Below are 24354 nucleotides of genomic sequence, written 5' to 3'. Positions count from 1 at the left end.
GCGTCGGGGGACATGGAACCATACAAGGCTGCGTCATACAGCGTCCGGAAGGCGGTGAAAGAGGCGAAGCAGCGCTACGGGAGGAAACTAGAGTCACAACTCCAACAGAGCCTGTGGCAGGGATTAAGGACAATAACGGATTATAAAGCACCAACATCCGGTATGATAAACGCAGACGTGACTCTGGCAGATGAGCTGAACACTTTCTATGCTCGCTTCGAGGCTGCAGCTAAAGACGCTAGCGATGCTAATGCTAGCGGCGCTAATGGCTGCAGACAGGAAGTCACTGCCAGCACCGGAAGTGCGTTCATCATCACCGAGCACGACGTGAGGAGAGCCTTCAAGAGAGTGAACACCAGGAAAGCAGCAGGACCAGATGGCATCTCAGGCCGCATTCTCAGAGCCTGCGCAGACCAGCTAGCACCTGTGTTCACTGAGATATTCAACATCTCTTTATCTCAGTCGGTGATCCCCACATGCTTCAAAGAGTCCATTATTGTTCCAGTCCCAAAGAAACCTCATCCTGCTTCCCTCAATGATTATCGCCCTGTAGCCCTCACTTCAGTAGTGATGAAGTGCTTTGAACGCCTGGTCAGAGACTTCATCATTTCTTCACTACCAGACACACTGGACCCACTACAGTTTGCATACCGTCCAAACTGTTCCACGGACGATGCAATCTCACATCTCCTCCACACATCTCTCACTCACCTGGACACTCGGAGGGGGAATTATGTGAAAATGCTCTTCATCGACTACAGCTCTGCATTTAATACCATAATTCCCTCCACACTCACCACCAAGCTGGAGCACCTGGGACTCAGCTCATCCATGTGTCAGTGGATCTCCAATTTGTGTCAGCTGACGACACTGTCGTGGTGGGCCTGATCACCAACAACGATGAGACGGCCTACCTGGAGGAGGTTGGAAATCTGGAGAACTGGTGCCAGAGAAACAATCTCCTCCTGAACGTCAGCAAGACAAAGGAGCTGATAGTGGACTTCAGTACAAAGCAGGAGAGGAACTACCAGACCCCCATCATTAACAGGAGCCCAGTGGAGAGAGTGGACAGCTTCAGATACCTCGGTGTTCACATCACGCAGGACCTGACATGGTCCTGTCACATCAACACCGTGGTAAAAAAGGCCCGGCAGCGTCTGTACCACCTCAGACGCTTGAGAGACTTTAGACTGCCCTCCAAGGTGCTCAGGAATTTCTACTCCTGCACCATAGAGAGCATCCTGACGGGAAACATCACGACCTGGTTCGGGAACAGCACCATGCAGGACAAACGAGCTCTACAGAGGGTGGTGCGATCAGCTAAGCGCATCATCCGCATCGAGCTCCCTGACCTGCACTCAATCTACACCAAGCGGTGCTGGACCAAGGCCAGAAAGGTCGTGAAGGACCTCAGCCATCCCAACAATGGACTGTTTACTCTGTTGCGGTCTGGGAAGCGATTCCGCTTCCTGAGGGCCAACACAGAGAGACTGAGGAGAAGCTTCTTCCCGCAGGCAATAAGGTCTCTCAACCACACCACTAGGCAAAACTAACACAATATTTTCACAATTCTCAAAATCAATCAATCAATCTTTATACATCCATGGACACTATGGACAACTCCACGCACATCACATCTACACTACATGTTCACGTTTACATTCTGGACCATTACACAAAGTCACTTTAATTAACCATTGCACAAAGTCACTTTTTCTATGCATACTTGCACAAAATTATAGTTCTATGTATACAATCTATTTCTATTTTTCAGGTTCTATTTTTTCTAGTTAAATTTTTATTTACATTTTTTATCATATTTCTTCTATTGATATTTATTACTTATAAGTTTTAATTCTCTTTTTAAGGTCACTGGCGGTCGTGTAAGCATTTTACTACATTTCGTACTGTGTATGACTGTGTATGTGACAAATAAAATTTGAATTTTGAATTTGATTTGAATTTGAATTCTCCAGTTCAGAACAGAAACCCCCCCAAAAATCTTGCTTTATGCTTTATTTGGTATAAAGGGGTTTGGTGGGCCTGGAACCTATCAGCATGAGGCGGGTTACACCCTGGACAGAGTGCCAATCCATTGCAGGTCACACACCGGGCAATTTCAGGACGCCAATTAGCCTAATCTGCATGTTTTTGGACTGTGCGAGGAAACCGGAGTACGAGAAGGAAACCCACCAAATACAGGGAGAACATGCAAACCCTATTGCAGAGGCAGAAATCAAACCATTGACCTTGGAAATGCAATGTGGCAGTGCTAGCAAAGATTATTTCATTAACAAAATTTTTTTTTTTGAAATATTTAAAGATATAGGACTTGTGAATGAAAAAGGCATAATAAAGGCATACTTGTGAGTAAACAAAAAAAAAATCAGGCTGTAAACATTACCTCAGACATCAGTGACGATTACTAGGAAGGAAGAAGAGGTTCACATGAACCCATTTACATCAACCGAATGGTTGTTGAGCCTGTCTCTTCCTGTCCCAGTTCCTGGGGACTTACATTTTGGAGAACCTATCCTGGTCCACCAACACCTCTAGCCTGGTCAAGAAGGCTCACCAGCGCCTATTCTTCTTAAGAACACTTAAGAAGAACCAGCTGTCCTCAACTACTCTGGTGAACTTCTATCGCTGCGCAATAGAAGGCATCCTAACCAACTGTGTCACAGTTTGGTACGGAAGCTGCTCTGTTGCTGAGCGTAAGGCACTGCAGAGAGTGGGGAAAACTGCCCAGCGTATTATAGGGACTCCACTTCCAGCCACTGAGGACATTCAAAAGAAACACTGTGTGGCGAGCATGCAGTATTCTTAAGAATTACTCTCACCCCGCCCACAAACTGTCTTCTCTCCTGCCTTCAGGGATAGGCTCCAGGCCCGCCGTGACCCTGTACACAGGATTAAGTGGTATAGACGATGAGTGTGTGAGAGAGTGAGAATGAAGTGAGGTGAAAAGATCATAATTTACCCATCGGCACAAGTTTACAAAACAAGGAAAGGTTTGTTAGTTTTAGACTGTACAGTCGATTAGTTAGTCAGTCAAATGTTAGTATCCTAGTATCTAGACAATGTTTGTTGGACTTATTATGAGTGAGCTCTCGGAGACGAAACTTGATCGTAAGTTGGAGAATTAATGTAAACACCTAAATCCTGTAACTGTAAGCATATTTAATGAAGACACTGTGAAATGTGCAAATATCTTTTCTGGCAAAATGTAAATTTTGAACAGTGTACAAATTTAATCTATCTTGGAGGCAAATTCTTAAGGTGACAATTTCGTTTTATAAAACGCATTTTTGCATACGAAATAATGTCATGCAGAATATCCGTTCCAGTCAAACCAAAAAAAGTATGACCAATATTACAAAAGAAAAACAAACAATAAAATGAATGGATAATGTAGCCTGTGAACTCATGCTGGGTCGACTCTTTCGAGACAGCTTTTGCTGACTGAAAAAACTCGCTTGCCTTGGCTTTCTGGTGATGATAACAAGATAAACTCACTTTTTATTAACCGAAGTCTCAGCACCAAGGTAGCATGGATTCATGGGCGTGGGAACAGTGCAAACTTGTGGGGCTGCGCATGCGCAGATACGGTAAGTAGCATAACTCGATGGGTAGCATTTTTCTATTGAACGATGGCGTTCGTAAGCCGAGGCAATAAGTTCTTTCAGAAATCTACTTCCTGAATCCTGAGGGGTGTACAGTATTTGTTTTTAAATCTGTGTAGCATTACTGTAAGTATTATAAACTAATGTGTTTTGGGACACAGTGTACACACACACACACACACACGGCACTGGGCTTACTGTGTAGGATTTGTGTTTTATTTCATTTCGTTCAGTTTTTGGTTCCTGCTGTTCCTTTAAGATGGCGGCTTCCTCTAAGAGAAACTACTGAAGGTTGGTCCTGAGTGTGTGTGTGTGTGTAATGAAACACAGCCCGGCTGTAAAACACAGAAGCTGTAGCTCAGAGACTGTGTGTGTGTGTGCTGAGGAGAAGACTGAGGCGCTGACGGTGAGAGCTGCTCTGTTTACTGCTTTGTGTGTTTGTTTGTTTGTGCTCGCGCGAGCTTGCTGCATGAAAGCGGGAAATAAACCCGACCTGGTGCGTTACACTCTTCGTGCACAGATTTTGTCTAAGTCGTGCGCGAGAGAGAGAGTGTCTGGCTTTATATTGACCTGTTGCTCTTCATCATGTTTTAACACGTCGTTATGCGCGTACGTATGTGCACGTGCGTATTCACCTCCCTCACGTGATGCATGCATGTGCACGTGCGTTCTGCATTGCCTATATTGCTGCATACAGTATAACACTCGCATTTAGAACATTCCATTCTGACCAGTGATCTCTTAACCTGATAGATAGATAGATAGATAGAGGGATAGACAGATAGATGGATAGAGAGATAGACAGATAGAGGGATAGATAGATACTTAATTGATCCCGAACGAAATTCCAGATGTCCAGTAACCAGAGAGACAGTAACACACAGACAGGTTGTAGACAGACACAGACACTGTATATCTTACATATAGTCAGTACACACAGGGTTAATGTGAGAACTGACCAGAAGTTACTAGTGCAATGAAAATCTAAGAACAAACACTGCAGGATATATAAGGAGTATACAGTTAAGCATATAAATCAGAAATCAAAAGTAAAAAAAAAAAAAAAGGTTATTTGCAGTTCAGTCATGGTGTGCAATTTTATATGTGGCAAATTCTATGCATGCAAACAGTGTTAATTGTGCAAATAGCAGCATGAAAGCGACAATGAAATTTAGTCTGTTTGTAAATGCCAAAGTACGCGATATATGGAGTAACTGAGCAAACCCTGAAGCTAACAGATGGGAGTCTCAGGTTAAAGTTCAGACAGATATATAAGTACTGCAAAAATCTCATTAAAGTCTGTCCAGACAGGTTTGTGTTGATGCTGTGACAAAATCTAGCTGGACAGAATTGAATTAAACTTTTGCAGTACTTCCCTACTCTTCCTATTTTTAAATCTCACCTTAAGACCTTTTTATACACTTCAGTATTTAATACAGAATAACAGTAATATTTTGACTGTTTTATTTGCTTATTTTATACCATGAGGCTGGACTCGGTTTTTGTATATTGTTTTATTTCTATCGTTGTTTATATTGTTTTATTACTATGCAGAATTGTACAGCACTTTGGTCATGTTAAATTCAATTAAAATCAATTTTATTTGTATAGCACTTTAAACAATTGTCATTGTCGCAAAGCAGCTTTACACAATCAAAAGAATTATTTAAGTTAGTATGAAATGTGAATTTCTATGAATCAAAATGGTCAGTTTGTCCCTGGTGAACAAGCCGAGGGTGACAGTGGCAAGGAAAAACTCCCTGAGATGGTAATAGGAAGAAACCTTGAGAGGAACCAGACTCAACAGGGAACCCATCCTCATCTGGGTGATAACGGATAGCATCTGCATTCATACTGTGTGTTAGTTGGCAGGCAGTTCAGCGTAACACTTGATGTTAAATGTGCTTTAAAAATAGATTTGTCTTTGAATTTGACTTTAGATATCTGAAGTTTAATCTGCACCATCAGTGAATCTAAATATGGAGTAAAAGTGATGTTATGAACAGTTATGTGTGGGATTTAATAATCTACTGTAAAATAATCTACTAATGCGCTACTGTCTCAATGTAAACAAACACCTGCACCAATAGATATTAATTAGAAAAGATAAAGTGAATATTTTGACTGGGATTAGTTCATATTTTCACTTTGGCTGAAATAACAGCGCTGAAGTGGTATAAGTGAATTTTAACACGCTGGAGTGGTTTTAAGACAAAACTTCATCTTTATCCTTTGATCTACTTTTTCCATTTCTCATCTGTGATTCACTCTCCGATTACCGAACAGGGAGTGTATTTGTCTGACCACCAAAGAAGGACAACTTAGTGTAAACAAGGCGTAAGATACTCAACCTTACAGAATGGGATTTCTTTGTATTAATAAGTTAGACAGAGAGTTCTGCTGTACAGAGAGACACACAGACATGTACGTGGGCTTCAACCTCTATTATTATTATTATTATTGTCACTTATTACATTAAAGATCGGCAGATTATTATTAGCTTTAAACTTTTAACTCTTTCTACAAACTCTTTAACTGTCGATGACGCGTAATGAAACTAGAGCAGTGTATATTTCTGTTCAAGTTGATCTCTATATTTCTGTGTCTTTAGCATTGTTGAATGTTTAGCTAATCATAAAGTTGATCTCTTTTTGAACTGGTGCACTATATACATCAATGTATACTTACAGACATGTATAGTTTATCTTGCATGAACTCTGCGTATTTATTGTGAGCCTATTTGTTAAAAAAAGAACTAAAGAAATTTGGAAGTCAGCATCAACATTTTTGTTTATATATGCAAATTATTTAGCAATTTGAAAATGGAAAATGCACTCCTGGTTAGATGCTACCTGTATTGTGTTGTCATGTACCATACATGTGCAGTTACAATAAAGTTGTATCTAATCTAATCTAACACCTTGAACTTTGTCATCTTCCTCGACTCGCTCCTGAGCCATGCTCGCAGTGTGTCTGTCAGGGCGCGTTATTCCACTGAAAGAGGCCGCTGCTGTCATGGAGCTCTTATTTCTTTATAAAATGATGTATGTAGGAAGATAGGCCGAGTATAACACTTATGTTAACTTAAAGTCAAGTAGGCTTTATTGTCACTTTAACCATATACAGTTAGTACACAGTGAAACGAAACAACGTTCCCCCGGGACCAAGGTGCTACAGACAATAGAAACTAGCAGAAACTAACTAGCTAACTTAGAGTGCTACTCAGCTGGCTAGCTGAGACAAGACCGATTGACATTTTAAGGTTAACAGCGAACTCTGAACCTTGCTTTGTCGCTAGCTTAAATAAAATTGAATACTTTTTTAAAATAATTTTACATTAGGAGGTATATTGGTTAGCACTGTCCATGCACCTCCAGGGTCTGGCTTCGATTCCCAGCCAGGTTCGATTCCCGTCTCTGTGCGCATGGAGTTCGCATGTTCTCCCCGTGCTTGGTTGGTTTCCTCTGGGTACTCCGGTTTTCTCCCACAGTCCGAAGACGTGTAGGTTATTTTTTAATTGCTGTTCACAAATTCCCCATAGTGTGTGATTAAGTGTGTGAGTTTGTGTAGGTGTGTGTGCCCTGCGATGGATTGGCACCCTGTCCAGGGTGTACCCCACTTCATGCGTGAGTGAGTGAGTGCATTCATGTTAATGTACAATTCTTAAGGCAAAGGTTAAAGATGTGTAATCAGGCAAATAACTGATAGATACAGTACACTGAGTAGCAAATAATATTTCTATTTTATAAATAAAAATATTTATAAAATAGCAAGCATTTCACTTCCTATCGTACTGTGTATGCCTGTGTGAGACTAATAACATTTGAATTTAAATAATATTGACCAATGATACATACCGTAAAGGCTAATTTTAAATATTTTACAAGTAAAAACAGCTTTTGTACATATTCTATAGAATGAGGAAAATAATATATGCAGGATGTGTAAGTCAAACCGGACTTATATGAAATATCTAATGAATGACAGTATAAACCCAATGCAGCTCTTCAAAAAAAAATTTAAAAACCCCACCCCACCCTCTCTTTGCTCCACCCCCCCTTTGCTCCACCCCCTTCCCACCATCCCTTATTTGGAGATGGTAGCTATACCTGACCCGAGTCAGTGTGCCCTGGGTGTCACTCCATCGGTTGTCCTTACTCTGAGTACTTTTTTGTAAGTACTTTCTACTGCATACCAAGGACACCGCTCAAAGACCAGCTGTTTTGGAGATGCGTCTACCTGGGCGTCTAGACATCACAATTTAATCCTTGTCCAGGGCACTCAGACCCTTCTGCTGTGCCAGTTTCCGCTTGAATTTTTTTTTTTATTACTGTCTCTGTTTCAGAGCAACATGGCGATGGAGACCAGGAGCCTAGTGGAGGATTACTCCAGATACCAGAAGGCGTTCGAGCTGTTTCTGGAGCGATCGTCTGAGCACCAGAGTATGAGAGACTTCATCCAGGGGACACTTCCAGACATTCTGTCTACGTATGTTATTTAGTTTGTCCAGTCCTTGTTTCCCAATGAACATCAGCTCAGTGTTAAATTACGGTGTTAAAAGGCTTTAAGCATTTACTGTATATGAATGATTTAATATTCTATCTTTGTCTCAGTGTTGGAGCAGGAAAGTCCACTCTGAACGTGATGGGAGTGGGAAGTGGATCAGGTACAAATATTTTTTCATTTGTTATTATAATATATGTTGTCACAGTTCTGTCACCGTATAACCCTGTGACACACACACCACCCGCAGGTGAGATCGATCTGGAAATGCTCACGCAGCTGCACGCTAAACATCCCGAGGCCAGCATTGAGAACGAGGTGGTGGAACCCAACGGAGACATGACGTATAAATATAAAGGTTACACATTCGCACGTCTGTCTTTATCGTCCATCGTCTGTGGCTTTGTGTGTCTGCTACGTGAACACCTCAAATAGTGTTTATTATAACATACAGTACATGTGTACAGGACTATTCTAAATCTTGAGTGTTTATGATAAACATGATAAATATTGTAGGGTGTAATGTAGAGGTTAGAGTGTATACTATGCGGATTAGGGTGCATACTATAGGGTTAGAGTGTATACTGTATGGATTAGGGCTGTATGCTGTACAGTAGAGGGTAGGGTGTATACTGGAGGGTTTGGGTGTATGTTGTAAAGTGTTTAGGATCTATATCCTACCCTATAGACCGACAGTATATTTTTTACTGTACTGTTATTAAACCTGTGCAGTTTTAGTATCAACGATGCCGGGCCTCGATCACATCACCTTCAAGTGGAATAAGATGACCGCGTCTGAGTTTGAGAGCGACTGGAAGCAGAGGAACACTGTCAAGAAGTTTGACTTCATCCACATGATCCAGGTCCGTACATGAACTTGCAGGTATTTTAGCAAAAACCCGACATAGATGTTCGTTTAATAAAACGTTTGATTATAGCCCAGTGCTGTCTGAACAATGCGCTGTTCTTTAATTGAATTATATGCTTTGTCACACAAATGTTATTAATACCATTCATAAAATTGTGTTATTAGTAGTTTTTTTCTTTCATTTATTGGTAAAGTGTAAATAATTGTATTCATAATACACTGAAATGTGGCATTACACTATCCTACTGTAGTGCTAATTAGGACTTTAACGTGAGCGCTATACGCCTGCATGGGACGTGATGATCAGTCACACTCGTGTCGCTCCACAGATGATGTACTATGTGACCGACCCAGGGGCGACGGTTTCTTTTTTCCGAAGCTTACTGCACAAAGACGGCAAACTCCTCATCATCCTGGTCTCAGGTAAACACACAAGCGCTATTATTTATTTCTTTTTTTTATGTTAACTTACTTAAGTTGTGGAAGGTGAATAAGTATAAAACACGAGGCGGGTATTGCAGAGCTAGTGGGCTGATCGATTGCACCCTCTGCAGGAGATAGTGGGTGGGGCGGGTTATGGAGATGCTACCGAGATCAGGTGCACAGCCACTGTGTTACGACTGCAGACATCAAGAGCTTCTTAGACTCTAAAGGAATCCCTTATAGGAGCCACGGATTTGCGTCCAGTATGGACATCACAGAGTGTTTCACCCCTGGTGATGAGAGAGGAGAGCTGATGCTGGATTTTCTGACTGAGATACTGGAGTTCAGTAGGAGCGCTCCTCCGGAGCTGAAGGCTGGAGTGCTGGAGGTCCTTAAACAGCCCGGGTGCAGCCGAGAGGTGGACGGTAGGGTCATGTTCAACAGCAACATGGAGGCCTTGGTGATTGACCCTGGACTCTGAAGAGGACACGTGCTACTACACTCGGATAATGTCTGAGCTTTATCCTTAGCCATGATATTTACTATATAACTGGAAGAGTTAGGATGAGCATTAGAATTGTCAATCATAGACAGACTGTCGATTCAATTGAATTTTCCTGTTTGATTAATTACCACTAATATTCTTTGTCTGATTTTTCCCAGGCAGCTACTGTATATTTCCTACAGGTTTTAATGTGAAACCACATGATCTGATCTGATTCGCACTAAGTCTAATTACTTGTTTGGGCGACGAAGCGTTTTTAAACAGACGTTAGAATCTGATTTGTCCATCTGTGCGCGTTTTGATTTCTCACAAGCTCATAAACGCCTGCATATAAAACATGATGCTAGACACATATTTAAAAAAAACAGATCAATATACACATTTATTCATGCTTTTTCACACTAATGTTTCCTGGTCGATACAGCATGTCGAAATAAAAGATCATCTTACACTTTCAGAAAATTTATCTAAAATTTCAGAAAATCTTTTCCAAAGAAAATAAAACGACATCAGTGTGATGATTTGATCAGTTTGATGAATTTAGCAAGGTCATTGTCACAAAGTAGCTTTACAGAATCAAAAAATATCGAGTCTCCCACTCACTTCTGATCTTGCCAGATTCCAGACTAGATTCTCCTTTATACACAATTATGAAAAGAAAACAAGCATATTAGTAAGATATCTGTAAAAAAAAAAAAAAAAAAAAACAGTGGTCTTTTATAGATGCAGAATTGATTTTTATTGATGTAAATATAAATGCAAAATCAATGCAAGTATTATATCAAATAAAGAATTATAACAATAGCTCAGAGTGTCTTGAAAATTAAACCCAATATACAGTATAGCATGTACTGTATAGACAGATTTTATAATGATTATATAGTTTTATTCTAATTTTCATTATATTTTATAATTTAAATACAAAATTAAAAGCAGGAAAATTCTCCTAACAATGGCTTAGGGGCTCATAGGGTTAAATTAAAAACTACTAAAATGCATTGAAATGCCGTATAACTCATGTTTAAATGTCATATCTATTTTGCTTTGTTTTGTATTTCTGCACTACACTCTAGTCCACTAGGTGGCAGATAAACTTAAATATAAAAGAAGAAGTGATACTCTCAAAGAAAAAAGAAGCAGAGGATGGAATCCGTTTGCTTTTTCTGCACAGACTGTGGAATCTTTAGGGAATTCATCAATTTTTAGAGAATGTAACATCAGTGGTTCAAAAGGTGAGAATAGATTCTGAATTGAATTAATTAATTAATTTAATCGATCAACAACTACTTATTTAAATCGCATTGTGACAACCAACTTACATACATGACAAAAATCAACACATGTTTAAGAGCGAACAATTCTGGCTTTCCTGAAACATACATCAGAAAGTTTAATGTACTATGTTTTTTGTTTTTAAGTAGAGAAAAAAAATACAGAACAACTCAATAATGAGGTGTGAGACCTCAGTGCTAAATGGCAAAAGACTGGTGCAGGTCCTAGTTGGCTGTGTCTAAAGGTTGGTGCAAGTGTAAACAACATGGGAAGTTAATATAAGGAAAACATTGAGGTCGACCAAGAAAGCACGGAACTCTCAAAGCAAATTGCCTTCTACATATTCATCCATCCATCCATCCATCCACATATCCATCTAACCGGGGTCCACCTACAGTAGGATGGGTTGCCTAAATCCACACACAAACACACACACACACACACACCTAAACACACACAATAAGCAAAATGTAAAGCCAGTCATCTTACAGCGGTTGTCTTTGGCCTGTTGGAGGGAACATGAGCACCAGGAAAACACCCACCAAGCACTGAGAGAACAAACAAACTCCACATACCCAGAGCAGAGAAGAGATCCAGACACAAGGTGGCGGTGTTCATCGCTAAACCACGGTGCCACGATATGTGACTTCAAATAGTAAATGCACAATAAAGGTTATGATGAACATGAGGGCACAAACAAGAGTTAGTGTTAGTTAAAGAACCAGACCGAGTGAACTAAAAAGAAATGAGATTCATCTGAAGAGAAACGAAATTATACAAAAGCCAGCAATGATATGTAAAACAAGGCGAGTGGTTGGGTCAGACACCCCAGGTGTTTGAATCATCTGAATCTTCTGGCTTATTGTAGAGTTTCTATGAGGATGAGGGGGTCAGAACACAATGTTTAACTAGATAAGTGTTCAAATGCAAAGCCATAATTATCTTAATAGTTAAGAGTTGTAGGGGGAACCTGAGGGGCTCTTGTTTATAGATGTTTCACAACAACTGAGGTCAAGTCACGTTGGCTTTTACGGTCATCTCATATACAGTTCAGTACACAGAGACACAAAACAATGTTCCTCCTGGACCAACGTGCTACATACAACATAAATTAACAAACCTAACCAGCTACCGAAGACACCTGATTAGCTGACTAGCAGAGACAAAACAAACACCACAAATGAACAAAGAGCTGAGAAGCCTCAGAACAGAGAGCGTTTCTTCAGGAATGCCAGATCAGTAACACGGCCAGCAAAGACCGGATCCCAATCCCATCGACAATTTATGGCGGAAATTTAAATAAACAAACCAACAAACAAATAAATAAATAAATACTAGATCGGTCATGGCTAGGCTTTGTCCTGCAGACCCGATCTGTTAAAAACTTAAAGAAGAATATTGTTCATTCAAAATGTAATGATTTCATTTTCTCTTTGAGCTAAAGAAAAATATGCCATTGATTAAAATACTTCAATTTACTAAGTCTTACAGCATGTCAAGTCGAGCTCAAATCCAAAACAATCCCTGCTAACCCTAGCCACCTGGCTAACATAGACAACTCATTTTTTTTTTTTTTTTTTATAGTAATAATAGATTTGACATTTTAGAATAAAATTGTACAATTTAGGCCTGTGGCGCAGTGATAATGAGCTGATGAGCTGATTCGCCGAGTGCTTTTAGAGGGGAGGGATGAAAGGTACTTTGTGCTTCGACATTAATCATGGCTCTAAAGCCAATCAGGGTTGTCTGTGAGTTCACGCAAGCAGAAATAGCGGATAGCGCTGTCCTCCGAGTGTGTTACGCCCCCCACCCCAAAAAAAAAATAAAAAAATTATACAACTTCATTATTTTGCCGTTTGGTCAAAATCTTTAAAAATAAATGGGATGTTAAAGTAATGTTCTTTAATATTAAAATATCTTACATGATGTACTTTAAAATGTATTGCGTAGTCCTGTATAAACAGGCATCACTGTATAAAGTTTCCAAAGAATAGAAAACTTTTATGTTTTTTACAGATTCTTAATAATTGTGTAAAATAGTTCAAAGGAAAGCTCTGTTTCAACACCAGAAGTTTCCTTTTACACTTTAGAGTGTTATTCATTTACTTTTAATTAATTATTCTTTTCTTGTGAATAACTTGGATAGGTGACAAGAGTTACACCTTTCTACTGTTCCAAAGGGAACATAGGAAGAAAAAAGTGTGTGATTACTTGATATCCAAGTGGGTGTAAGAAAAGTCAGTGCTAGATGACTAATCTTTGCTTTATTTATTTCTTTGTATAATTCACATTTACAACATTTGGCACACACCCTTATTTACCTTTCAGCGACTTACATTTTAATTTTCATTAAACAACTGATCAGTTGAGGGTTAAGGGCCCAATATAGGCAACTTGGTTGTGATGGGGTTTGGACCTGGGATGCTCCAGACCATAGTCCAATGCCTTAACCACTGAGCTACCCCTGATCTCCTATAACTACCCAGCTACCTGTAAGAAATTACAAAATAGTTAAAACAGACACCGACTGCAAAACTACCCTCCGTGTGAGGTTATGATATGTTATGTTATCTTTGATATGATCGGGTAGGCTAATTCAGTTTTATTTCAGGTTCTTATTTAGTACAGTAGCCCGCCTAACAAAACCTAAGATGCCTGCAGAGAGTACTCCACAACATTTTAGTAGTGAAGATTTTATGGACTTCTTTAATGAAAAAATCGATAGCATAAGGAAGAAAATAACGGAAGTTCAACCTCTAATAGCATCTCATGATCTAGTTCAGCCTAGTTTCACATTTAGTTTTTCAGTGCTTTACAGTTGTAGGACTGGAAGAGCTTTATAAACTTATCACCTCAGCTAATTCAGCAACGTGCCTGTTAGATCCAATCCCAGCCAGATTTTTGAAAGAAGTGATGCATACGGTTGGAGAGCCACTTTTAAACATTATTAATTCTTCATTATATCTAGGTCATGTCCCTAGACCTTTCAAGTTGGCAGTTATTAAGCCGCTTCTTAAAAAACCTTATTTGGACGCAAATGAAATAACAAATTATAGCCCGATTTCAAACCTCCTCTTAATATCAAAACTATTAGAAAAAGTAGTATCAGCTCAAATATGCACATTTTTGCAGGAAAACAACATCCTTGAAAAATTTCAATCAGGTTTCAGGCCCCATCATAGTACAGAAACTGCACTAGTTAAGATTGCAAACGACTTGTTTTTAGCTTCGGACCAAGGCTGCACCTCAATTCTAGTCTTGCTTGATCTTAGTGCTGCATTCTACTATAGATACATGACACTATAGATCATAACATTCTCATAGATCGCTTACAAAATCACATAGGTATTTAGGGACAGGCATTAAAATGGTTTAGATCATACCTGTCTGATCGATACCATTTTGTAGACCTAAATGGAGAACTGTCTGGTGTAATGCCAGTGAAATATGGGGTCCCACAAGGGTCAGTTTTAGGACCTCTGCTGTTCTCAATATACATTTTCCCCTGGGTAACATCATTAGAAGACATGGGATTAGTTTCCATTGTTATGCTGATGATACCCAATTATATATCTCAACAAAACCAGACGAAATACCTAAATTGTCTAGATAAGATAGGGGTGATGTGCTCATATCTTCTGGTTCGAGTGAGGACTCTCGCTGCTGCATTCTGGACTAATTGAAGCTTGTTTAAGCACCTAGTTGAACAACCAGACAGTAAGGCGTTACAATAATCCAACCTAGACGTGATAAAAGCATGAACTAGTTTTTCTGCATCGTTTAGTGACAATATATTTCTTATCTTGGCAATATTTCTGAGGTGAAAGAATGCTATCCTAGTAATATTATCTACATGTGCTTCAAATGAAAGCCTTGAATCTATAATCACACCGAGGTCTTTTACTGTTGCACTTGATGGAACAGAAAGGCCATTTAACATCACAGTGTGATCAGAAAGCTTACTTCTAGCTGCTTGTGGTCCTATGACTAGAACTTCTGTCTTATCGGGATTAAGCAGAAGGAAATTAATTAACATCCAATCTCTTATGTCCTGCACACATTGCTCAACTTTAGTAAGCTGGTTTTTCTCATCTGGTTTTGCTGAAACGTATACTTGTGTGTCATCAGCATAACAATAAAAACTAATACCATGTTTACGAATTATGTTGCCTAGAGGAAGCATGTAAAGGGAAAAAAGCAGTGGGCCTAAAACAGAACCCTGTGGAACACCAAACTCAACTTGAGAACATGAGGAATAGTCACCATCTAAATCTACAAACTGATAACGATCAGTCAAATAGGATCTGAGCCATAAGAGGGCCGTTCCCTTAATTCCTACTACATTTTCTAATCTGTGAAGGAGAATATTATGATCAATAGTGTCAAAAGCTGCACTGAGGTCGAGTAACACAAGTATAGTGACACAACCCTGATCAGAGGCCACTAGGAGGGCATTTACTACTTTAACGAGTGCTGTCTCTGTGCTGTGATGAGGCCTAAATCCTGACTGATACAATTCATGTATGCTATTCCTATGTAGATATGAACATAGCTGTTGTGAAACTACCTTTTCCAGAATTTTAGAGATAAACGGGAGGTTTGATATCGGCCTGTAATTGGAAAGCTGACAGGGGTCAAGGTCAGGTTTTTTGATTAGTGGTTTAATAACTGCTAATTTAAGGGATTTAGGAACATACCCACTGCTGAGTGAACAGTTAATTACTTTTAACAGAGGTTCTGTTATTGCTGGAACTATCTGCTTGAGAAAATGTGTCGGTATAGGATCTATTTCACAGGTTGACGATTTTGAAGAGGAGATGAGTGAAATTAGTTCACTCGCTTTAAAGGGAGTAAAGTATTCTAGGTTCTGATGTGATGTGATTAATTTATCATCTGTATCACTTAAATTGTCTGGTTTTAAAGCCTGAATTTTTTGCCTAATATTTATGATTTTGTTATTGAAAACGTTCATGAAATCATCACTACTGTATGTTGTTGTTGTGGAGATTTCTGCAGTGGTCTTGTTTTTAGTTAATTTAGCTATGGTATTAAATAAAAATCTAGGATTATTTTTGTTATTTTCTATAAGAGTGGAGAGATACATTGACCTAGCAGCACTGAGAGCTCTTCTATAGTTCAGGATGCTCTCCTTCCATGCTATTTGGAAAACTAACAATTTAGTTTGACGCCATTTGCGTTCTAATTTCCGAGTGGTTTGTTTTAGAGTGCGTGTGTGATCATTATACCAAGGAGCAAGTTTCTTATCTCTAATTATTTTTCTTTTAACTGGAGCTACATTATCTAAGCTATGACGAAGTGTTGACTCTAGATATTCAGTCGCTTGATCGAGTTCTGTGGAATCATATGGCGATCCAATCAAAGTTAATAACTCTGGAAGATTATCGATAAAGCTTTGTGTGGTATTTGATGTGAATGTACGTTTAAGGCGGTAGCGCGGTGCTGTGCATAAATTATTACTATGAGACACTTTAATCGAGACAAGACAGTGATCTGATATAACTTCAGACTGTGGAATTGTAATTATGTTTCTTATACTCAATCCAAAGGATAATATTAAGTCCAAAGTGTGACCTGCTTTATGAGTGGGTCCTACTACACACTGATTTACTCCTACTGAGTCCAGTATGGACATAAATGCTGCTCTCAGAGGGTCTTCTGGATTCTTAAAATGAATATTAAAATCTCCAGCAATTAACGCTTTGTCTACGGAAACGACAAGGTTTGAAAGGAAATCTGCAAATTCACAGAGAAATTCAGAGTACGGCCCTGGAGGTCTGTAAATGATGATTAGCGGAATCGTCTGAGCTGACTTTGTTACTAAAGAGAATTTCAAATGCATTAAATTTAAATCTGTGTTTTTGTACGAAAGCCAGATTATCGTTGTAAATAACTGCGACGCCTCCTCCTCTACCAGTTAACCGAGGCTGGTGTATGTAGCTGTATCCAGGAGGACTAGCTTCATTTAGAGCTACATACTCGTCCTGTTTAATCCAGGTTTCAGTTAAACATAATATATCAAACTCCTGGTCTGTGATAGTTTCGTTAATAATAACTGCTTTAGATGCGAGAGATCTAATATTTAACAGTCCTAGCTTCAGATCAGGGGTGCCGGCTGCGCATTCAGTATGATCTGAGTTTGGAATATCTATGTTAATTAAATTATTAAAACAGACTTTCTGAGTCTTTCTAAATTTGTTATTAGCTCGGGGAACAGACACAGTCTCAATACAGTGAACCTTGAGTGACGACTCTATGCAGCTAGCAGACGGTTGGTTTAGCCTGTCTGTCTGCTCCCTGGCCTGGGCTCTGGATTGTCACCGATTAACTAGGCCTCTTCTGAGACTATGAGCTATACTGCAAGAAATTAGAGCAGCACCTTCCCGAGTGGGATGGACACCGTCCGCCCTAACAGGCCAGCTTTGCCCTCAAAGGTCTTCCAATTATCAATGAAGCCCACGTTGTTTTCGGAGCACCACCTGGACATCCAGCGGTTCAGTGACCATAACCTGCTGTAAGTTATGTCACCACGTCTCATTGAGATGGGACCAGAGCATACTACTCCATCGGACATCGCCTTCGCTAATTTAAACACCTCTTTAAAGTTATTCTTACTAACCTCTGACTGACGAAGGCGTATATCGTTAGCTCCAGCATGTACTACTATCTTGGAGAACCTGTGCTGTCCTAGAGCCCTAAGATTACCTGCTATGTCCGGTGCTCTGGCTCCCGGGATACACCTAACCACTGCTGCTGGTGCCCCTAAAGGTCTAGCTAATTTCACGTGCCTCATTATAGAGTCTCCTATAAACAGAGCTCTTTCAGGTTTCTCAGTGGGTGCATCACTGAGGAGAGCAAACCTGTTGGACATGTGAAGCACAGAAGAGGTGTGCTCCGGTGGGCTAGCCTTAGCGTTAGCTTTGGCTGATTGAGTATGCCGCCGAGTCGTCACCCACTCGCCCCGCTGTGAGGGCTCTAATGCCGGAGTCGGGGGCTGGTTATCTCTGCCTGCGGCACCCAGACTGTCCGCTACAGGAATAACACTGCTCTCACACTCTCTAACCCTCTCTAAAGTCTGGATGCACTCCTCTAACGCTGATATCTTCTCCGTCAGAGTGCTCACTAACACACACCTATCACAAATAAAATTACCACCAACGACGGAGGAAGAATGTCTAAACATCCTGCACTCTACACACTGAACGAGCTGAATATTAGACATGATATCGTACCTGATTAGTTATTTGGTGATGGATTCCGCTTGTTGTTCTCAGATGATACGCGCGTTCTCCGAAAAAGCGCAAAAAAGCAAACAAACAGAAAAAGGCAAAAATCCAGTAGTATTAAAGCCTTAAAATTTGTTAATGTTGTTATTTAGAATAAACAAAAAAAGGTAATGAAATCTAAACGCTGATACAAACAAACGAGGAACTTTCGCGGGAACGATACGAAAAACAGGAAGCTACGTCACAGGAAGTCCGTGTACCCCACTCAGCAAGAACTTGTCCTTTGAAAATCATATTTCCAATATCACAAAAACAGCCTTTTTCCATCTTAGAAATATCGCCAAACTTAGGAGTATCTTATCCGTATCTGATGCAGAAAAGCTAGTTCATGCATTTATGACCCCCAGACTGGACTATTGGAATGCATTACTAGGTGGTTGTCCTGCATCCTCAATAAACAAGCTACAGTTAGTCCAAAATGCAGCCGCCAGGGTTCTCACCAGATCCAGAAAATATGATCATATAACCCCAATATTATCATCCCTGCACTGGCTACCTGTTCAGTTTAGAATTAATTACAAAATAGTATTACTTACATACAAGGCTTTAAATGGTTTAGCTCCCACATACCTAACCAGTCTTCTGATATGCTATAATCCACCACGTCCCTTAAGATCACAGAACTCTGGACTTCTGGTAGTTCCCAGAATTTCAAAATCTACAAAAGGGGGTAGGGCTTTTTCATATTTAGCTCCAAAACTTTGGAATAGCCTTCCAGACACTGTTCGGGGAGCAGACACGGTTTCCCAGTTTAAAAGTAGACTCAAGACGCATCTCTTTAATCTGGCATACCATAACCTTATACTCCAGTACACCTATCCTGAATGGCAACTACGCTAATTCTCTCCATCTGTTCTGTACTTTTCTACCCATCCCGAGGCATCTGGAGATGGTACCAGCTTCAGTAGACAAAGGCCAACCCTGCAAGGAACCTGAGGCATCCAGAGAAAAACCAGCTTCAGCTGAATTCTTCCTTATTATGATTGGAGCTACACATCCTGCTCCTGTGCTCCCAGTGATCCAGACCCCATCTGCCCTCTGCACCTACTGACCCATCCCTATGCTGAACTGAACTTCTTGTTAATTTAAAGAATTTCAGCTGCATAACACACATGGTGTTAACCTTCAGATATCTAAAGTCAAATTCAAAGACAAATCTATTTTTAAAGCACATTTAACATCAAGTGTTACGCTGAACTGCCTGCCAACTAACACACAGTATGAATGCAGATGCTATCTGTTATCACCCAAATGAGGATGGGTTCCCTGTTGAGTCTGGTTCCTCTCAAGGTTTCTTCCTATTACCATCTCAGGGAGTTTTTCCTTGCCACTGTCGCCGTCACCCTTGGCTTGCTCATCAGAGAAATTTCATTCATTCATCTCGTTATTATCTAGACACATTTTTCTCACACATACACAATTTATTATTATTATTAATATTTTATTATTTTATTATTATTATTATTATTTTTCTATTTTAGAATTTCTTTCATTTTTGTGAAGCTGCTTTGAGACAATGACCATTGTTAAAAGCGCTATATAAATAAAATTGAATTGAATTAAATTATCTGTGATTGGTTAGAAACCTTAAGCAATTGTTGTGCTTTTTAGAGCAGTTTAGCACAATCTTTGTAAACTGTTAAATTTTAGTGAATTAAGTAAACTATTAATAGTAGTTGCTATTATTAAGTAACTATCTATTTTTATCTAGAATTAAGCAGTTGACACTGTCCACTGTTCCACTGTCATCATGAATTAATGATTTAACATTATTACAGTGGAACCCTGGATTACGAGCATAATTTATTCCGGAAGTGGGCTCGTATTCCAAAACACCCATAAACCAAATTGAATTTTTCTATAAAAAATAATACAAACTCACACTATTCAATGTATGACGCGCGCGCATACAGACACATAGAGCAGGCTGAGCCTTAAGCAGAGATAGAAAATGGATCTTTAACCTCCCTAATGAGACTTGTTTTTGCTTTATATGCGCAGACACAAAATAATTTTTTTTTTACCCACACACGTGGTCACAGTGTTGAGGTCACAGTACACACGTGCACGGATGTTGATTATACCAGTAAAAGACAAGCACTAAAGCCCGATTCGGACGGACTAGTTTTGCAGGGGGTCGTTAGAGAAATTTCTGTTTTACAGACGTACTTTGTGATTTTAATCCCATCCGAATCTGCCATGTCTGTCTTTCTTTCACACGACCTCTGTAAAAATTCCAGAGCAAATTGCCTACTGTTTTTCAGCAAACTCGGAAAAATCTAAGAAATCTATTCACGTCCAAATGTGAATGTCTGTGATTTTTTTTCAAAAACGCGTTTTCTTTTGTTTTTTAGTCAACGTAAACTACCATACTATCTCTAGCGCGCCGGTATTCAAGTTTGCGCACCAATAATGGATGTAGATAAATTTTTCAATTTCAATTTTATTTATAATGGTCATTGTCTCAAAGCAGCTTCACAAAAATAAAAGAAATTAATTTAAAAAAAAAATAATAAAAATAATAATAATAATAATAAATTGTGTATGTATGAAAAAAATTTGTCTAGATAATAATGAGATGAATGAATGAAATGTCTCTGATGAGTAAGCCAAGGGTGACGGCAACAGTGGCAAGGAAAAACTCCCTGAGATGGCAATAGGAAGAAACCTTGAGAGGAACTAGACTCAACAGGGAACCCATCCTCATTTGGGTGATAACAGATAGAGATGATATAACATCATGTGTGTCATGCAGCTGAAAGTACAATATAACAGAAATTCTTTAAATTAACATGAAGTCCAGTTCAGCATAGGGATGGGTCAGTAGGTGCAGAGGGCAGATGGGGTCCGGATCACTGGGAGCACAGGAGCAGGATGTGTAGCTCCAATCATAATAAGGAAGAATTCAGCTGGAGCTGGTTTTTCTCTGGTTGCCTCAGGATCCTTGCAGGGTTGGCCTTTGTCTACTGAAGCTGGTACAATCTCCAGATGCCTTGGGATGGGTAGAAAAGTACAGAACAGATGGAGAGAATAAGCGTAGTTGCCATTCAGGATAAATGTACTGAAGTATGAAGTTATGGGATGAGTTACGCGTATACTAGATTAAAAAGATGCGTCTTGAGTCTACTTTTAAACTGGGAAACTGTGTCTGAGTTCCGAACACTGTCTGGAAGGCTATTCCAAAGCTTTGGAGCTAAATATGAAAAAGCCCTACCCCCTTTTGTAGATTTTGAAGTCCAGAGTTTTGTGATCTTAAGGGACGTGGTGGATTATAGCGTATCAGAAGACTGGTTAGGTATGTGGGAGCTAAACCATTTAAAGCCTTGTATGTAAGTAATACTATTTTGTAATTAATTCTAAACTGAACAGGTAGCCAGTGCAGGGATGATAATATTGGGGTTATATGATCATATTTTCTGGATCTAGTGAGAACCCTGGCGGCTGCATTTTGGACTAACTGTAGCTTGTTTATTGAGGATGCAGGACAACCACCTAGTAATGCATTACAATAGTCCAGTCTGAAGGTCATGAATGCATGACTAGCTTTTCTGATAAGATAAGATGCTCCTAAGTTTGGCGATATTTCTAAGATGGAAAAAGGCTGTTTTTGTGATATTGGAAATATGATTTTTAAAGGACAAGTTACTGTCTAATAATACACCCAGGTCTTTTACTGTTGAGCTGGTAGTAACAGTACATCCTTCTGAACGCAGGCTGAATTGTGAAAGCTGTTGTGTGCTGGTTTTTGGGCCGATGAGTAATATCTCTGTCTGAGTTTAGTAAAAGAAAGTTATTGGTCATCCAATCTTTTATGTCCTGGACACACTCGGTTAATCTAGACAACTTAGGTATTTCGTCTGGTTTTGTTGAGATCCTAGACATGTGATCTTGTGCAACGCCCACATGTAAAACACAGACACTCCTACCTCCGTAACAAATACGGAGATGTTAGTCCCGTCCGAAGGCATACATGAAATGACAGACGTCGTCTGAAAAAAATTCTAACTCAAACGTCGTTTGGAAAACTAGTCCAAAACTAGCTTAAGACCCAGCAGGGGAGACAGCAGCACAAGAGAGAGAAAAACCATTGGCTCAGTTGTGATCATGTGACAATCCGCGTCAAAACAAGAAGCGCATGCGTGATACATGATACTCGGTACTCGTAAAACCAAGACCTGTGCTTGTCAAAATTTATTAAAAATCTTTGCTCGTCTTGCGGCACACTCGCAAACCGTGTTATTCGAAATCCGAGGTTAACTGTACTTCTTTTATTTTGTCATAAATGTGTGGAAAAAGTCTGAAAAGGAATGGAAACTCTTGATAAAGTTCCAAACATGGTCTTTTCTTCTCTGTCCATTCTGATTGCCTAGAAATATCGACTTCCTCAAATGGGGCATTGAGGGGCTACAGACATTTAAAGCTACAGACACTTAAATGGTACGTTTAAAAAAGAAATGAAACTCGAAAGAATATTAAGCAGCCAGATTGCAGTGTCTCACCTGTATTTCAATTGGAAAATTAACAAAACATTTTAGAGACCTTTTATGCGTATGCAAACCTTTTTTTTTTTTTTTTTAAGTATGATATTTTACCTTCACTCTTTACTAATTCACTGTGCCCCCTGCAGGAGAAAGTGGGTGGGCCAAGTTATGGAGAACCTACCGAGCTCAGCTGTGCAAGACCGAGATCATTCAGTGCCTCACAACCGGAGACGTCAGAAACATTCTGGATGCTAAAGGAATCCCCTACCAGAGATACACCCTCCCATCGCAGATGGACATCACCCAGTGTTTCACAGCTGGAGATGAGGAAGGAGAGCTGATGCTGGACTTCCTGACTGAGGTGCTGGAATTCAGTAAGTGTGCTTCTCCAGAGCTGAAGGCCGGAGTGCTGGAGCTCCTCAGACACCCCGAGTGCAGCCGAGAGGTGGACGGCAGGGTCATATTCAACAACAACCTCGAGGCCTTAGTGCTCAACCCATAGCGCTACAACATAAGATTTACTTTAAAAAGGCTTTTAATGAGGTTTTGCTTTAACAAGGTAAACAGATCTCCCACTAGCTGTCTTGTGTGTATTGTAACAGCTTTTTGTTTTTTTTTTATTTTAAAAACAAAATCATGTGTTCAGTATACTCTGCAACATACAGTATAAATATTTAAAAGGCAATTATTTTTACTGAAAATGTATTAATTAACCGGCGGGACTGTGAAGTATGGATTGCAAATTAGAAGACTGTATTTGACTGTAGGCTGTATAAACTAAGGACAAAAATGTGCTGTAAGTTTTAAAACTGTATTTTTTTTTTTTTTTTTTTACTTTCATGTTAATATGATTTTAATATTTAAATGACAGATATAGATAATATTTGAGTCATCCCTAATTCAGCTTTATAGCAAATGTGCTGTTATTATTAGTAGAATATTCACAAATTCGTCTAAAAACAGATTAAAATTATCTGATTAATAGTGTATAGGACCCAGTCTTCTGCCAAAACTGCTCCAACCTGTCAAGGTCTAGACTTTACAAGATCCTACCAGCTATAAGTCATGAGGTGGGCCTCTATGGCTCAGGTTTGTTTTTACAGTCACATCCAACATATGTTATTTAGACGGATTCTAAAGAATTTGGAGGCACCAAAAACCTATTGTCCTGTTCCTCAAACTGTTCCTGAACAGTGTGTGCAGTATGTCAGAGTGCATTATCCTGCTGAATGAGGCCACCGCCATTAGGGAACATCATAAGGTTTCCCAGAAGAACATCGCCCAGACCATCACACTGCCTCCACCAAGCCTCTTCCCATAGCCTCTTCCCTCTTCCCACTGCCATCTGCTTTCATTGCTCCGTGGTCCAGTTCTG

At 39.7% G+C, this 24354-nt stretch overlaps 1 protein-coding gene across 2 annotated transcripts; it reads left to right on the top strand.

The window, feature by feature from the left end:
• Nucleotides 1-3674: 3674 nt before the first annotated feature.
• Nucleotides 3675-23800, top strand: hnmt (histamine N-methyltransferase). 2 transcript variants are annotated; one of them, XM_053497386.1, is made up of 7 exons: nt 3675-3749; nt 7969-8111; nt 8237-8289; nt 8377-8484; nt 8859-8989; nt 9324-9417; nt 23126-23800. In XM_053497386.1, exons 2-7 carry the CDS (start codon nt 7975-7977, stop codon nt 23479-23481), a joined length of 879 nt encoding a protein of 292 aa, XP_053353361.1. In that variant the 5' UTR covers nt 3675-3749; nt 7969-7974; the 3' UTR covers nt 23482-23800. The 2 variants fall into 2 exon arrangements, with proteins under 2 accessions (XP_053353361.1, XP_053353362.1); XM_053497387.1 differs by lacking the exons at nt 3675-3749; nt 23126-23800 and adding exons at nt 7752-7796; nt 9549-10382.
• Nucleotides 23801-24354: the final 554 nt, after the last annotated feature.

Source organism: Clarias gariepinus, chromosome 5 (genome assembly GCF_024256425.1).
Source record: "Clarias gariepinus isolate MV-2021 ecotype Netherlands chromosome 5, CGAR_prim_01v2, whole genome shotgun sequence".
In the NCBI taxonomy this organism is placed as follows: domain Eukaryota; kingdom Metazoa; phylum Chordata; class Actinopteri; order Siluriformes; family Clariidae; genus Clarias; species Clarias gariepinus.
The sequence above is the reverse complement of the archived record's forward strand: the minus strand, read 5'-3'. Positions and strand labels throughout refer to the sequence as shown.